A 14,890-nucleotide genomic window follows, 5' to 3' on the forward strand; every position below is an offset into this window, starting at 1 on the left:
CTTCAATTTCCATTCATACACCGTAGGCACAGCTACGGGAGCAATTTTGGGGTTAAGTGTCTCGGTCAAGGACACATCGACATACGACTAGCATGTCGTATGTCGATGCACCATAACACAGCCAGCATTTGAACCACCGATCCTCTGAATGAAGGTCGGCTCTGCTCTCCACTTAGCCACGGTCGCCCCAAGTAGTTTAAGGACAGGAAAAACACACAGGGCAGGTGGGTAACACAAAACAAGGACTTCGCCCAGGAGACCGGTGTTTGTGTCTAAAAGTGTTGTTTAATTATTTTGAAGTTATGTTTTCTTTTGCTTAGTTCACTTACTTATTTTTAAGCCAAACCATGATGGTTAAACTTGAGCAAGTGTGTTAGTTTCAATTGACAACATTACCCATGTGTTTTACTGCGAACCATCATAGTTTGATGAGCTGGGCTTCCCAGTATTTCATGACTCCAACTGTCCCGACTCCTGACCAAGCTTCAGTTTGATTCAAAACTAAGCTGTTGAGGTTGCAACGACACCTGTAACTTCAATGCTGAAAACAAAGCAGACAAGCACAAAAAGGTCCAGTTGGTTGCTACTAATGAAATAAAATAAATTTAAGCTGCCATGAGCTTCAAAATTACTACCAGCCTTCAAACAAGGTATCTATACCATTAGTACGTGGAAGTAAGTGACATTACCTTTTCGATATCGATCTCTCCATCTCTCTATCCCCTTTTTAAAGAAAATGTCCTTCATAATTAATGACTTGGTGTATCCTGCTCCTTCTGTTGTAGCTCCTTCTGTCAGCAGAAACTATTTTCTCTCCTAAAAACATTATGGGATGGAGAGATGGACCCACCAATTTGGACCCGCTGGTGTTGGGTCTGTCATTAATTATGTCCTGCTGTCATTTTGCAGCCTCATCATGTATCGTGCTTCTTCCTCCTCCCTGCCGTCATAGAGATATGTGCGCTCTCTAATGAGAGAGGGTGACCTCAGTGACCAGCTCCCTGTTTGAAACAAAGATGGACATTTTTCACTGAAGCTGCAATGTTTCCACGACTTTGTTTTTTTTTAAAATAAAACATGAACCTTGAAATAGGAAGCATTTTAAAATGTTTTTTTAAGCACCTTTGTCCTTGTTAAAAGTGCATTAGAAGGACACAGAATGCCAACTGCAAAGTGTTTTTTAGGGTAGTACACCTCAAGAAAAAAATGTCCTCAGCAGTAATTCCACATACGAGGATTTCTGCATTAGCTGACGACATTGCTCAGCCACCATCAAGACAACGCAATCGATTGTTTTTCACATCCTCGCCTTCCTTGCAGGTGTGAGTTCATCCTCCGGCGGACTGCTTCTTGTTTCTGTGGGTAGTCTGCTGGATGACCAGCACTGGCACCATGTAAAGCTGGAGAGGCTCAGCAGTCACCTCAACCTCACTGTGGATAAAAACACTCATCAGGTTCACATACCAGCTGAGCTCAGCCACTGGGACATTCACCAGGTGAGAGACACTTTTCAGCATACAAAAACACATGTTTTGAAGTGGTTCTCTATTTAGAATGTCTTTTATATACCAAACACCTGTACACGTTGGCTACAAAAAGTTTGTAGTTTTGTCCTTTATGGAATATGGAAGTTATAGTCAGCTTGAGTTCATGTTGGTTGCAATACTGAGCATACTAGAGCATACTGAGTCTATGTATAAAGAGAATGTTTTTTCACTGTCAAAACTTCAGAAACATTTGAATCCTACAGGGGGTGATGGCAGTTATATATTTATTTTTGTGTGTGTTGTTTTTTTGTGCAGCTAAGTCTGGGAGCTGTCCAAAGCCATGGACTGCAGAAACCCGTCCTGTCCAACAGGAACTTTCATGGCTGCATGGAGAACCTGCTCTACAACGACCTGAACCTGATACACCTGGCTAAACGGAACAACCACCAGGCCTCTGTGGTGGTAAGTCAATGTGTTGCTGCATCTTTGGAACATCATTATGGAAATCTGACATTCGGCATTCATCATTAGGACAAGTAGGTGACTGTACATGGGCAATTACGGTGTCAGACGTGTGCATAAGCTTGTTGTTATACTTTTCTTTTATACGCTACAGCAATGCGTGTATTTGGGTCAATGTTATGTCGCGCCATTGTACCCAGTTGAGGGCGGAGCCTGTGTGAGTCTCTACCAAGGTTCGCTCTGATGCCACTCGCTGAAGAAGGTGTAGGATGGCGTCTGCTGCCTTATATACTGTCAAGTCAGCATGTATTTGTATAGGCACATTGATTGGCCGGCTACGTTTATGGAAATATTCAGTGGGCAAATGTGTGCTCGTGATTGGAAACGAGTATTACCGATAGAGTCTAGTAGAGGGCTCCATCTGTGCTTATAGAACTAGGGTTACAATATCGAAATTTATTTTATTCCTCATGCCTTTTCTGCATTAATGTCATAACTATGCTTATGGTCGCTGCAATTAATATTGTCATTATCATTATTTTCATTATCTGTGTCATCTTCGTCTTCATTTTTACACCCGCCATTATCATCATCACCATTGTCATTAGTATCCTCATAATATCCTTCATTATCATCACCAATGTCATTATTGCACATTTGTCAAGTTATAAAGCCCGAAGCAATCAAACTTGAGAAGAAAAGTAGTCTTAGTAATATAAATCGGGGAGGAAAGGAGGTATAGAATGAAAATGAGGACAAGCGCGGAAAGAAGGAAACGGGGAGGAAAGTGAGAAACTGGCACTTTCTGTATAGTAGACATCACAGAAAAGTTTATTTAATATGAGTTTAGAATAATGTGAATCAATGTACAACTTGTGCCTCACGTTGTGCTCAACAGGAGATTTCCCTGAAAACATTATATACTAATCACATCATATATTCATTGTGCTGAGTATCTTTATTTCCCTCCATAGGTTATTTGGTTTTTCTAATGTGTTATGGAAATTTAAACCATGCTTTATTTCATTTTTTATTCATCGTAGAGTTTCTGTTTCCCAATGTCATATTGAGATTAGCAGATATGTGACAAATAGTGTAAGTGGGTGCAAATGCTGAGTGACTCTGATGCCTCCAGTTTTCTAGCTTATTTTAGCTGCTCAGCTAATATCAATATGGTAATAAAAATGTCCTTTTTCAGTTTCCTTTTTTTCACAGAGCTGCTGATGAGACCTTGGTGACATAGAGTCAAACCTTGTCAGCCTCTGCAACTAATGAATATTAATGTTTTATTATCTCTTTCATAATCATTTTCTCTGTCCCTTCCCTCCTTTCGTTCTCAGGGCAATGTGACCTTTTCTTGTGCTGAGCAAGTTTCAGTTGCTGTGACGTTCACTGACTCCCAGAGCTTCCTGCAGTTGCCAGGACTGACATCTTGGTCATCAGGTGTTGTCTCCGTGGCGCTGCAGTTTCGCACGTGGAACAAGGCTGGGCTTCTCTTGACCTTTGACCTCTTACAGCAGGAGGGCACAGTCTGGCTGTACCTGAGCGAGGGCAGACTCCGCCTACAGATTAATAAAGCTGGCAGGGCCCAGCTGGAGTTAAGCGCAGGTTGGTCCAAGCAGGATTTTGCTGAGTTACACCTACAGAGAGGTATGTTACCCATGTTGTTCAGTTTTGTAGCAGAGATGACATAACAAGTTCTCATAGCTCAGATTCATGCCGCAGACATACAACACCAGAAGAGTGTTTTGTCCAAGCACAAAAAACTAACTAAAGAATGTTCAGTCGAAATCTTAAGCATGAAAGTTGTTTCTTGATTTTAAAAAACAAAACCATTGTCTCAAGGTTTGAATTGCATGTCACAGTCTTCCTCAGTGGATAGTTGGCTCAGTCATGGCTCTGCAGTGTTGAACCTCTGACACATGATAATATTAGGAAAAGTCGTAACCCCTGTCAAACCGTCTCTGCAGTGGAAGACCATGAGATGTTGGTGGAAGCTACGATTTTTTTGCTAAATCCAAATTTTTCTTCTGACTCATTAAACTCTTGAAATTTCACATTTCTCCAGATTTGGCAACTCATTATTACAGTAATTTAAGTAACACACAATACAACTTAACTAACTACGTACTTAAAGGAGCTGTATTTCACATTGCGGACGTTAATATAGCAGCAAACAACAACTGTCTAAGTAAGGATATAGTGGAGTAATGTCTACCTGAACAGAGAATGGAGTTGCTCTCCCTCTGTGTGTCTTGTTATCAGAGCTTCTCCTTGCTATTTTGGCATAGCCGGGCTGGCCGCCTGTGCTTTCATTGCATGTAAGTGCATGTGCGCGTGCCCCACTGGTAAGCTCATGGACAATGCTTAGCACTGCTGTCATACAGCAATTGCAGCTGATAATGCCGATCCATCTGATAGCGCCAATGTGTAAGCGTAGCACCCACCCTACGGTTCCCCGTCAGGTAAACACTGTTTGCTCTGTCAACACTTTTGCCATAATTAGCATTGTTAGCACTGGTAGCACCCCTAGCTATGTGCCGCCGGCCTGCTGTCAACATGTAGAGAGCTGTTGAGAGTCAAACAAAATGCTCCCACTCTTGGTTCTTGCACTTTTAAAATCACAACAGCAAACATATCCATAACACTTTCATCAAGTTGAAGGAACTAGTCATGTTCCTGACTTGCTGGAAAACCCAGATAGCAAAAAATAAATAAATCACTTGTACGTGAAGATCATAATGAAAATGGAAACTAACACAAATAGTAAATTTATTTTGCATTTATGTTTGTGTCTGTGTGTGCATAAAGGCTCAGGTCTGAATGATGGTCAGTGGCATCATGTGGAGCTGAACTCCAGACAAGATCATCTGAGCATCACAGTGGACACAGACGAAGGAGCCACGGTTCACACCAGCATCCCACTTCTTCTCACCACAGACAGTCAACTCTTTTTCGGTGGTAAGAAGACATGAAATAAGACATGCATCATGTGTACTGTTTCTGTTGTTGAGCAGTTAAAAAAAACTGATTCATCTGATTGCAGCCACAGCTGAGGAGAGCTGCCGAAAGGGATATATCTTCTAAACTAAAAACCTTCTCTTGTCAAATATTTTAAAGTGTACTTCAAGTAGACCTCAAGATAGGAAAACTGCTGACACGAGGTACTCGGGTTATAATTATCATCATGCCCAGAGAGGAGTGATGTCATAACGCTGCCTAGACTCTCCTCTCTTTCTTTGATGTTTCCTTCCTTCAAATGATGGTTCTCCTCTCCTTTTTTTTTCCTTTCCTCTTTCCCAGTTCCCTTTTTGCTATTCTTTCTTCCATGCATACCCCTCCCTCCAAAGACTTTCCCTTTTAATTTACCTCAAACTTACTTATCCCCCCCCCCCCATCCTGTCTCTGCGGTGCGTGCATTTACTATCCCTCATTTGTCCACACACATACTTGCACACACAAATAAAAGCATATGCTGTAGATGTAAACATTAACCCACTGCACTCATGTCTTTGTCTATTAATAATATTGTGTCCTTAAACACCCTTTTTACCATCCACAACACAAGTCACCTGGTAGTTCAACTGTAAGATTATAGAACACAGTCTCTATAGGACAAAAGAAATACAGTGAGTTTGACTCAAGTGGTGATGTCATTGTTTTAATCCTCAAAGTGAAACACCACATATCGGAAACTCCGTGAGTCATTGTCACTGCCATGAGGAAAGCGGCTCCAACAAAATCTTCTTTTGAGCTCCTAAAATTCAAAGTGACAATAAACAGTGACTCATCCTTCCTCCCTCCTCTGCTGGGAGGTGTTGAACTCTGCGCCTGATGGGCTGACTATAATTAGAGCAATGTAGAGCCTGGAGCAGGAATGCTGTATTTGGCCACAGATTGCCACCATCCAGGATCAACTTCAAGCATTAATCCTGAGTTTATTCACACCCTCTGGCGAAGAGTGGTTTTATATGACAGCCACCTCAGGTCTACCTACGGTAATGGGTTAGATGAGGGTAAACAGAGAATCAAGAATCAGTCTCATCAGATACACGGATAACAAGGTAGAGAACAAAACCCAAAGTAGTAGATTCTGCAACAATGTTTGAGTAATAAGTTACTTGTGCACATTGAATCTGAAAATGCTAGATGCAGTGGTGGAAGATGTACTCAGAAGTATAAATACTCCTGTGTAGAGAAGTACTTTGTCAAAAGTAAAAGGAATTCATTCACAAATTGAAATCAAAAGTCAAAGTAAAAAAGTGTAAAATAATGAAAGTAAAAGTATCTATTATGCAGAATGGTCTATTTAAGAATAATGTATATTGTAATATTGGATTATAATGATTGCTGCAGTAATGTGTACATCACTTTGATGTTGCAGCTGGTAAAGGTGGAGCTAATTGCAGCTACGTTATACACTGCTAGCTTGTGTGTTTTAACCCCCTGTAGAATATTACAGTGAAGTTTAAACATTGTAACAAAGCTGGCATCCGTAACTTCCCACATGAAGTGATGAAGTTAGACGTCTACTGACACTGTTGTTGTTTTTAAAGTAAAATTGATTTAATTCCATGTTTATGGATGATCCTACCAAGAAAACGGCATACAAACAAAATACAAAGCAGCAGACCAACCACTGATTGGGTGTCATGTGTTCCCTCCCTAGGATGCCCTGTTCAGGAGAGCAGTCAGGAGTGTAAGAACCCCTTCAAAGTGTTTCAGGGCTGTATGCGTCTCTTCACTGTGGATAACCAACCTGTTGACCTCATCAAGGTGCAACAAAGGCTCCTGGGAAACTACAGCCACTTGCAGATTGATATGTGTGGCATCATCGACAGGTTAGTATCACCGTCTGAATTGCTTTTGACTGCTGTTTACATGCACCCTGTGTGTGTGTGTGTGTGTGTGTGTGTGTGTGTGTGTGTGTGTGTGTTGGGCTGCCATCATTACCTTTTCTTATGATGTTCCTCTGGTTTGTGTGTTGATTTGGTTTGAAGTGGTTTCCACAGTCAATTTGGGATTTGTGAAAACAGTGATAATAATAAGCACTCAGTTTGTGATTTATTTGCATTTTTCCCCTGGTTTGGACTGCACGTTTAAAATATCCTATTATAAGTGTGTTGCACAGAGACGGTCTCTCCTTTACCATGCTCAATTAGATACAAAGATGGAAAATTTGTGTTTTATTAGTTGCTGGCCTCTTTAAAGTCATTTGAGAACGCAAGTATATACAGAATCAGGGAACTGTAGACGTTCTCAAGGGGCTTTTATTGACGACACAAAAAACATTGGTCAACTGTGCTTCTTAACTAGACATGGCAATCTATGACTCAACAATAGACACCTTAACAAGGGAATAATAATTTAAAGCACACTATATCTGTTAGAAAACAAAACCAACAATGAATTGATCCTGCTAACAAGTATTGTCTCTGTATCCAAAGCCTGAGATAGCTTATTTTTCTGCACCATATAACTCCATTTAACTACTATGTCACAATAAACTTGGCCAATGTAGTTCATTTTCAGTAGACATATATATTCTTTATGAATTCATGAACATTTCCATTTTCAGTTGTAACAAATGGGCTGAGAACTAGGCAGATGAATGCACGGTTGGCTTTGTTTTTTTTATGCGTTGTGTTGATAATAACAAAAATATAGAATATGGCCAGCCTTGTTCTTTAACTGAGCAGTTTGAGAAACACAGACTAGGGAATGAACTGGGGAGTCGTATTAAAGACTCAGCAACCAGAACAAAACTAGTACAGTGTTTATTCAAACCACCAATACGACATTAAGGATTATAAATGGCGCTCACTGGTTGGACTGTCCCAGTGGCTGTCAGTGTGGACGGAAGGTAGTACCTTAGACGGCTCTCTTGCTGCTGACTAAGGGTTCAGGATCTTGGAGAGCGCTGCAGTAGTCTCTCATTTCAGAGTTTACTGCATTTGTAAACTCAGGGCAAAAGGTCTGACACAGTGAATCATGAATCATGCTAGTGGGGATAACGGCGCACATTTTTTTCTCTCGCTGATGCCATTCATGGAGTTGCACTCGGCTGTAAATACTAAAAGTAACGGAAATTGTGTAGCGAATGAAAAAAACAAGACAGCGGTTTATTTTTCGGGTATTACATTTTTGGACACAGCTCCAAAATCTGACATGTGAAAGGTGTTGGTGAAGGGGTGTGTCAGACATTGTTTGAACAAGCACTTTGTTTGAAGTATACTGACACCTTTAGGACACACTTGCTGTCCAAGGCTTTAAAATCTCTGAACTTAGTACTCCCTCCTGCCGACCTCTCTCCTCACTGTATGAGGATGTGTTTTGAAACAAGATCGATGAAGCTGTCAGAAGGCAGTAATTCTGACCTCTTTGCTTCTGTCAGGTTCCTGACAACTCAATAAAACACACACAGAAAAAGAGAAACACAGGTCACCAAGAGGTCCAGTCTTCTTGTTTTGTGTAACTGTCTGTCTGTCTTAAATGTTTCCAACTTTTACCAAGTGCAGTTGGACTAGGGACGAAATGGATGTTAAAAAAATCCAACATAATGGGTGCATTCGTGCACAGACATTGTGTGTTGTCTGCTCTTACACGGAGTTAAAGTATTTTCTCTGGCCATTCACTCTGGCGCCTGCAGGGTAGAAGAAGTGGCCGGATGGTAAATTGTGTTATTCATTTGAGTTGCTTGGCTTCCAATTATTTTACAGAGGAAATTAGGTGTCAGTTTAATCAAAACGTTGATGACGATCTTAAAATGAAATTGAATGTTGAAGAAATGTAATGCTTTAACAAAAAAATAAAAAAACATCATCATCCGTTGTGTTTAGAATTAGCTTTGAATGAACCGCTGTAACAATCAACCTATAAATGTACACTCTGGATGGAAACAAGATAATGAAATTAAATTAGAGAACAGGACAGTTACCATAAAACATTCAGGATTGGGCAGAAAGTGGAAGAAATTAATTGATTGGACATACAAACAAAGTGATCACACCTCTTGTTTATCAAAATAACAGTAAGAAAGCAGTGTATCCTTTGCTGTTGACTGTCATGATTCTAACCAGCATATTTTTTTAACTCTGCGGTGTGATCACAGCGTTTCTTTCAGTGTCTTCCTCGCTGTAGTTACCTGACCTCATTTCCTCAGGTTCACTGTCCCAATACAGTTGATATCAAGTCACTGCCTCCATCTTGCAGCTGCACACTTAATCTTTCCTTCCTTCAGCCCTTTGTCTCACCTCTTCCTCCTCACCCTTTCCCCCATTCCACACTGCACCATCCATGCTTCCTAATTCCAGAATGCTCTGAGCCTATACCTCCTTTGCCTGTTGGTACCTAAGAAGGAGGCCGTTAAGCTGAATAAGGAGGCCTTTTGGGCTTGGCTAGTCCACGGGTCTCTGGAAATAGCAGACAGGTACCGGTTGGCCAGAAGAGCTGCAGCTGCAGCGGTTGCCAAGGCAAAAAAAAAACGGGTGTGTGAGGAGTTTGGAGAGACAATAGTGAAGGACTTTAATTTGGCCTCAGGGAAGTTTTGGCAAACCGAATCAGAAAGGGAAAGCGGGGCTTGGCTCAGGCTGTGCTCAGCAGGAGGGGGAGAACTGCAGACACAGAACTGGGGATATTGTCAAGCAGTGGAAAGAGCACTTTGAAGAACTCCTGAACTCAACCAACACATCCTCATGGAGGTTGTGGTCGAATTCCTAAACTGTTCTCCCCTCGGGTGCTGTCAGTTGTCATTTCTGATTTCCTCATTCACCTCAAGTCTTCATTATATCCAGTGCCCAGTCCTGCTTCACATCCCAACATCGGATCAGCAGCAACTCCCTTCATCACCATCCTCACTAACCACTAACCACGTCATCACTACCCCCTTTAATATACTGTGTCACGATGAGGTCTATTCACCAAGGACTCTTCACTATTCTTCTTTTGTGCACCATGTGATAAATTATTGTTCACTCTAAATGAGATACCTCCTTATTGGAATTAGCTTATTGGTACTCAACTAGAGTTTAATTAAATTGCACTTGGAAGTGTTTTGCAGCTGACTTCTTAATGCTATAGGCCCTCAACAGCAAATGACCTCCCCTCACCTCTAATAGCACCACTTCAACCACAAATACAAAACAGTTTGATCAGAGGCTGTTGAGTTCTGTCTACATTTTAGGAGCAACTCAGTAGATTGGAAATTAAAGAACAAAACATGGTTCCATATCTTGAAAAAAAAGTTTTCTTTAAAAAAAACCTAAATATATAATAAAAGGTTTCTTTGTTTTTTTTGTAGACAGGGTTGGGTGGGAGTTTAAACGTTTTTTCTCTGGCTGATACAATGGTAGTTAACAATAATAACAAAGGTATGTTTTAACGTCAGCTTCCCCTCAGAACATGCACCTGTGCTCCACTTGACAAGGAAAGAAAAACTTGTGAAGTTTTCATTTAAGAGATTGAAACTTTTTTTGTTTTAAGACTGCTTTTATCCAGGTCCCTCCCACGCACCTTCTCATGAGAACAGACAGGTGTGCTGAATGCCTGTTGTTCCTTTTCATACCAAAATCCTTATTTTTAAGTTTTAACAGACACTAAGGTTCTCTCTCTCTCTCTCTCTCTCTCTCTCTCTCTCTCTCTCTCTCTCTCTCTCTCTCTCTCTCTCTCTCTCTGTGCCTCTGTCTGTCTCTCAGGTGCTCCCCCAGTCACTGTGAACATGGAGGTAGATGCACTCAGTCGTGGAGCACCTTCCACTGTAACTGCTCCAACAGCGGCTACAGAGGAGCCACCTGCCACAGCTGTAAGCAACCAGCAACAGGGCATCTGGAGGTCTTTGAAATGCTTGATGCCTAAACTATAACGATGAGAATGGAAGATATTAAAGTCTTGAAATGTGGTCAATACTTTTTAATTACTTTATTATCTGCCATCATTATGCTGTAAGGGCATCATCACCATCAAGTTATTATGATGCATGTGTTGGGTAGTAGAGGCTTATGTTAGTGAAATACTATTTATTTCATGAGCTATTGTGTTTTTCTTATACAAAACAGTTAAACACATTTCACCCCTATTACTGTTATTTTTTTGTGGTTTTAAGATTTTTGTGTCTTGGATAACTGAAAAAGCAAAACTCAATATTGGAAACTATTGACTTTATGTGCAATGTTTCATATCAAATGATGGAGAAACTCTAACACATTGTGGAGGAAGTCTTCGATTAGTAGAAAATAGGATTAATACAGCACTCCAGTAATGTTCTCATTGCTTCTGCTTTAATAACAATGAGACCTCATGTCCCCTAACACTTAAATTACTTTTGTGTTTTTTCCCAACTCCATTGTTTCAGAACTTTAATTAGCCGTGTTCAGTCGGGAATAGACTAAACAGATTGTTGGTACTTTATTATACCGAGTAAATTCAATTTTCATTTAATTTGAAAGGCTTAATTTAAAAGCTTGGCTTCCTCAATTTGACATTTGTTTGCATATTTGTTTGATACATGTATGTATGTGTGCGCAACTCTAGCCCAGTCTAAAGTGATGAGGCAGAGGTTCAACACCCGTCCCTCAAACTGTATAATTTGGTCACAGACAAAGAACCACTTTAAAAAATGTAGCAGTATCTTCTGTTTAAAATCAAACAAACAGAGCATGAAGCAATTTCCCATATTTGGGAGCATAAATAATGAATAAAGACATGGAGGCAATCACTCGTGTTTCTCAAAAAATCTCAAACGAAAAACCCTTTTTTTTGCAGAACAGGCTGATTTGATTAAAGGTGAAAACAAATGGTGTGCCTAAACTGGTCAGTTTTGTGATATGACAATATTCTCCTAATTTTTAACTGCTGCAGTTCTGTGACTAAGCATCTAAACAATGACTAAAGCATCTCTGAACACTTCTGTTGCCCTTTTGTTGCATTTTCCTTCATCAGATACTGTGTAAATCTCATTAAATATGCTTTTAATATAAAATGAGCTTAAACAAGCTTGTGGATAAGTTTGCTTCAAATATGATATGCTGCGTCTTAACAAAAATAGCCTTATTGATAATAAGTACAGAAATAAAGTCTCGCTTTTTTCCACTGCGAGGCAACTGAAGAAAGAACATTGGCCTGCTGATGAAGATGAAAGCCACAATTTTAACGCTCGTCTATTTCAAACAGCACACGTCAAGGACAGAGTCGGAGAAAGAGGTGTTGCTACTTGTTTAGTGATTTGATTTTAGAGGAATATGAGGTTTACAGGCCATTCATTAATATGTTCTCAAACACTTACAGATCAACAGTATTGGCAAACAATAGTAATGACACACACATGCACATAGATACAGAGACATTAATTCTCGTTTGTATGTAAATAGAGACAGTGCTGTAGCTTTCCTCCGCTTAAACATGAACTACTATTTTTCTGTACAAATCTAACATTGAACCCTTCTTTAATTCTGGGGAAAGAACCATGGGTTTCTTTATTGAAAGTTTCTTTGAGATAGTTTTTAAAAGTCTGGGTTGATACACTTCCCACGCCTTTTTATATTTAGTCTTGAAAGCAACTATACTATAATGCTTTTCTTGTTATAACCAGTTCTAAATATTGCTGTCAGAACATTTCAACGAGAATGAAAGACTTCTTGTTAGTCTCAGAACAAACCGCAACATTATTTTAACTCCCTGGCGATATGGAAATGGAAAGGAGAGAAGATAGAAAGATGAAAGCAAAAAAATAAATGAGTGGAAGAAGTCATACAGAGAGAAAGATAGGGAGGGTTGAGGATAGGAGCAAGAGGGTGTTATAGAGCAGAAGAGCAGAGTGAGTCCTAAGGCAGACTGTTCTTTCTACATAAATGGATTTCAACATAGAGACTGCCCACAGTATTTTAGGTGAGTCAAATTAGAAATGAAAGAGATTCAGGCTTTGATTACACTGCCAAATTTTGATTGAATCTTTTCACGCTCTGGTGGTATGATCAGCTCAAGGCTGGGCCAGGTTCACACACTCACAGACACAACTCACCTCTGTGTTTGATTGTTATATCTGGGTAGAAACCTCTTGAGCTGTTTCAGGGAACGGTCTGAAGAGTTTCACTCACATAAGATAAAGAAAAAACGCACGTTTAAAATGCGCTGACCTTTTTTTTTCTGCACTATATTCTAGTGTGCGTGTGTGTGTGTATTTGTGTGTGTGCAAACCTTATGTAACCAGAGGGCGTTATATGAATGTGTTTCACCTATAACTTTAATTGATTGATGCCTTCTTTTTTATCGTTAACCTAAAAGGCATTCACAATGTATTTTAATACAGTTTGGATACAGAACAGGTAGCTTTCCTCAGATCATGTTAATCATTTGCAGTTTTTATCAAAAACTATTTTTGATTATTTGCCTACTGGTTACGTATGACGATAAACTCAAATATGTGGAAAGCAAAATTATCTTTACTTTTTGCAGATTTTGGTGAGAGAATTATAATATATGACATGGTGTTTTATTGTTTTTGGTGATCAGGTAAAATTATAACGGATATTGTCTATCTTGTTATGCACAAATTGAATTATAACTGAATGCACACTTTCTTAACTATTTCAGAGGGACATGACATCTGATTCGGACATGTTTGACACATGTAAAGCATAATGTTTGTTTAGGCCAAGCACTGAAGTCCCACTCAGCCGTCAGAATACCATTGGCTTATTGGTGACTCATCTGGTCAGCGACCAGCTGACTTGTGTTTTATAACCTCTCAGCTCTCACTGATTGCTGTTGCAACTCCTTCCGCCACTCCAACTTCTCCATGTGTCATTGCAGCTCTGGTATAGTTATCTTCATGGGTAGTTCTCCAAGCAGACTCCTTATTGCTGCTTGGAGTCTTTGAGAGCTCCCTCAAGTTTCTAACTGTATAACCATTTGCAATAAATTATCCATTTCTTTATAATGAGTAGCTCTGTCTGAAATGGAGCCAGCAAAGCAGATGGAAGTGTAGTAGTCTTGAAGTTTGCTTGTAGGAGTTGATAGGGGCAATGTTTCCTCACAAATCTGATTGCCAGGATATGTATTATTGTTAATATGCTTTTGTTGCTCTTTCTTTCACAGCGAGATATGAAAAGTCATGTGAGGCGTACAAACACAAAGGCAACACATCAGGACATTATCACATAGACGTGGACGGCAGTGGACCAATCAAACCCCAGCTCATCTACTGTAACATGACAGGTAACACACAAAGACACACATCTTCACACATGAACACACACAATATATTAGTATATTTATTTATCTATTTCTCTCCGTCTGTCTGTCTGTCCACCAGAGGACATGGCATGGATGGTGATCCAGCACAATAACACAGAACTGACAAGAGTGTATTCGTCCCCTGAGAGAAACCAACATTCAGCCCACTTTGACTACGCTTCTGAAGAGGAGCAGTTGGCAGCCATCATCAGCCAATCGGAGCACTGTGAGCAGGAACTGTCCTACCACTGCAGGAAGTCCCGCATCCTCAACACACCAGGTAAGACTTATGCCCACTGATGTTTTCTGTGTATCTGAGTTATTGAGATGGGATACTTCATAATTCATGTGAAATTCATCTTTCATCAAATTAGCAAAACAAGCACTAATTTGCAATAGCTGTGACCATGTCAGCGCAGGAGCATGTGCACACATGTGCGTACATGGTCACAGCTATTGCAAATTAGTGCTTGTTTGTGTGTGTGTGTTTGTGTGTGTGTGTCCATCTTTATCAGCCCAGTTGCTAGGAAAACAATGTTGGCACTGATGTTTCTGCCAACCACAGAATGCATTAAATGCCAAATTTTTTGTATTCGGTCAGAGCAAGTGATGTAGTACAGTAAGCGACGTTGCTGACTGAGGATTTGTAGTAATGGTGTATATTTGTGTGTGTGTGTGTGTGTGTGTGTGTGTGTGTGTGTGTGTGTGTGTGT

The 14,890-nt window shown here is 40.2% G+C and overlaps 1 protein-coding gene across 2 annotated transcripts in view; it reads left to right on the forward strand.

Annotated features, from left to right (window-relative positions):
* Positions 1-14,890, forward strand: part of LOC116390124 (contactin-associated protein-like 4) — an 80,782-nt gene that overhangs the window by 42,742 nt on the left and 23,150 nt on the right. Inside the window, exons 6-13 of one of the 2 annotated variants that reach the window (XM_031859449.1) lie at positions 1,321-1,496; positions 1,803-1,949; positions 3,290-3,599; positions 4,761-4,910; positions 6,619-6,790; positions 10,643-10,749; positions 14,040-14,159; positions 14,257-14,457. In XM_031859449.1, the coding sequence (XP_031715309.1) occupies positions 1,321-1,496; positions 1,803-1,949; positions 3,290-3,599; positions 4,761-4,910; positions 6,619-6,790; positions 10,643-10,749; positions 14,040-14,159; positions 14,257-14,457 (1,383 nt within the window). The remainder of the gene's footprint in view (positions 1-1,320; positions 1,497-1,802; positions 1,950-3,289; positions 3,600-4,760; positions 4,911-6,618; positions 6,791-10,642; positions 10,750-14,039; positions 14,160-14,256; positions 14,458-14,890) is intronic. The other variant, XM_031859450.1, reaches the window with a different exon arrangement.

Source organism: Anarrhichthys ocellatus, unplaced genomic scaffold (assembly GCF_004355925.1).
Source record: "Anarrhichthys ocellatus isolate YVR2014 unplaced genomic scaffold, GSC_Weel_1.0 scaffold22, whole genome shotgun sequence".
In the NCBI taxonomy this organism is placed as follows: Eukaryota; Metazoa; Chordata; class Actinopteri; order Perciformes; family Anarhichadidae; genus Anarrhichthys; species Anarrhichthys ocellatus.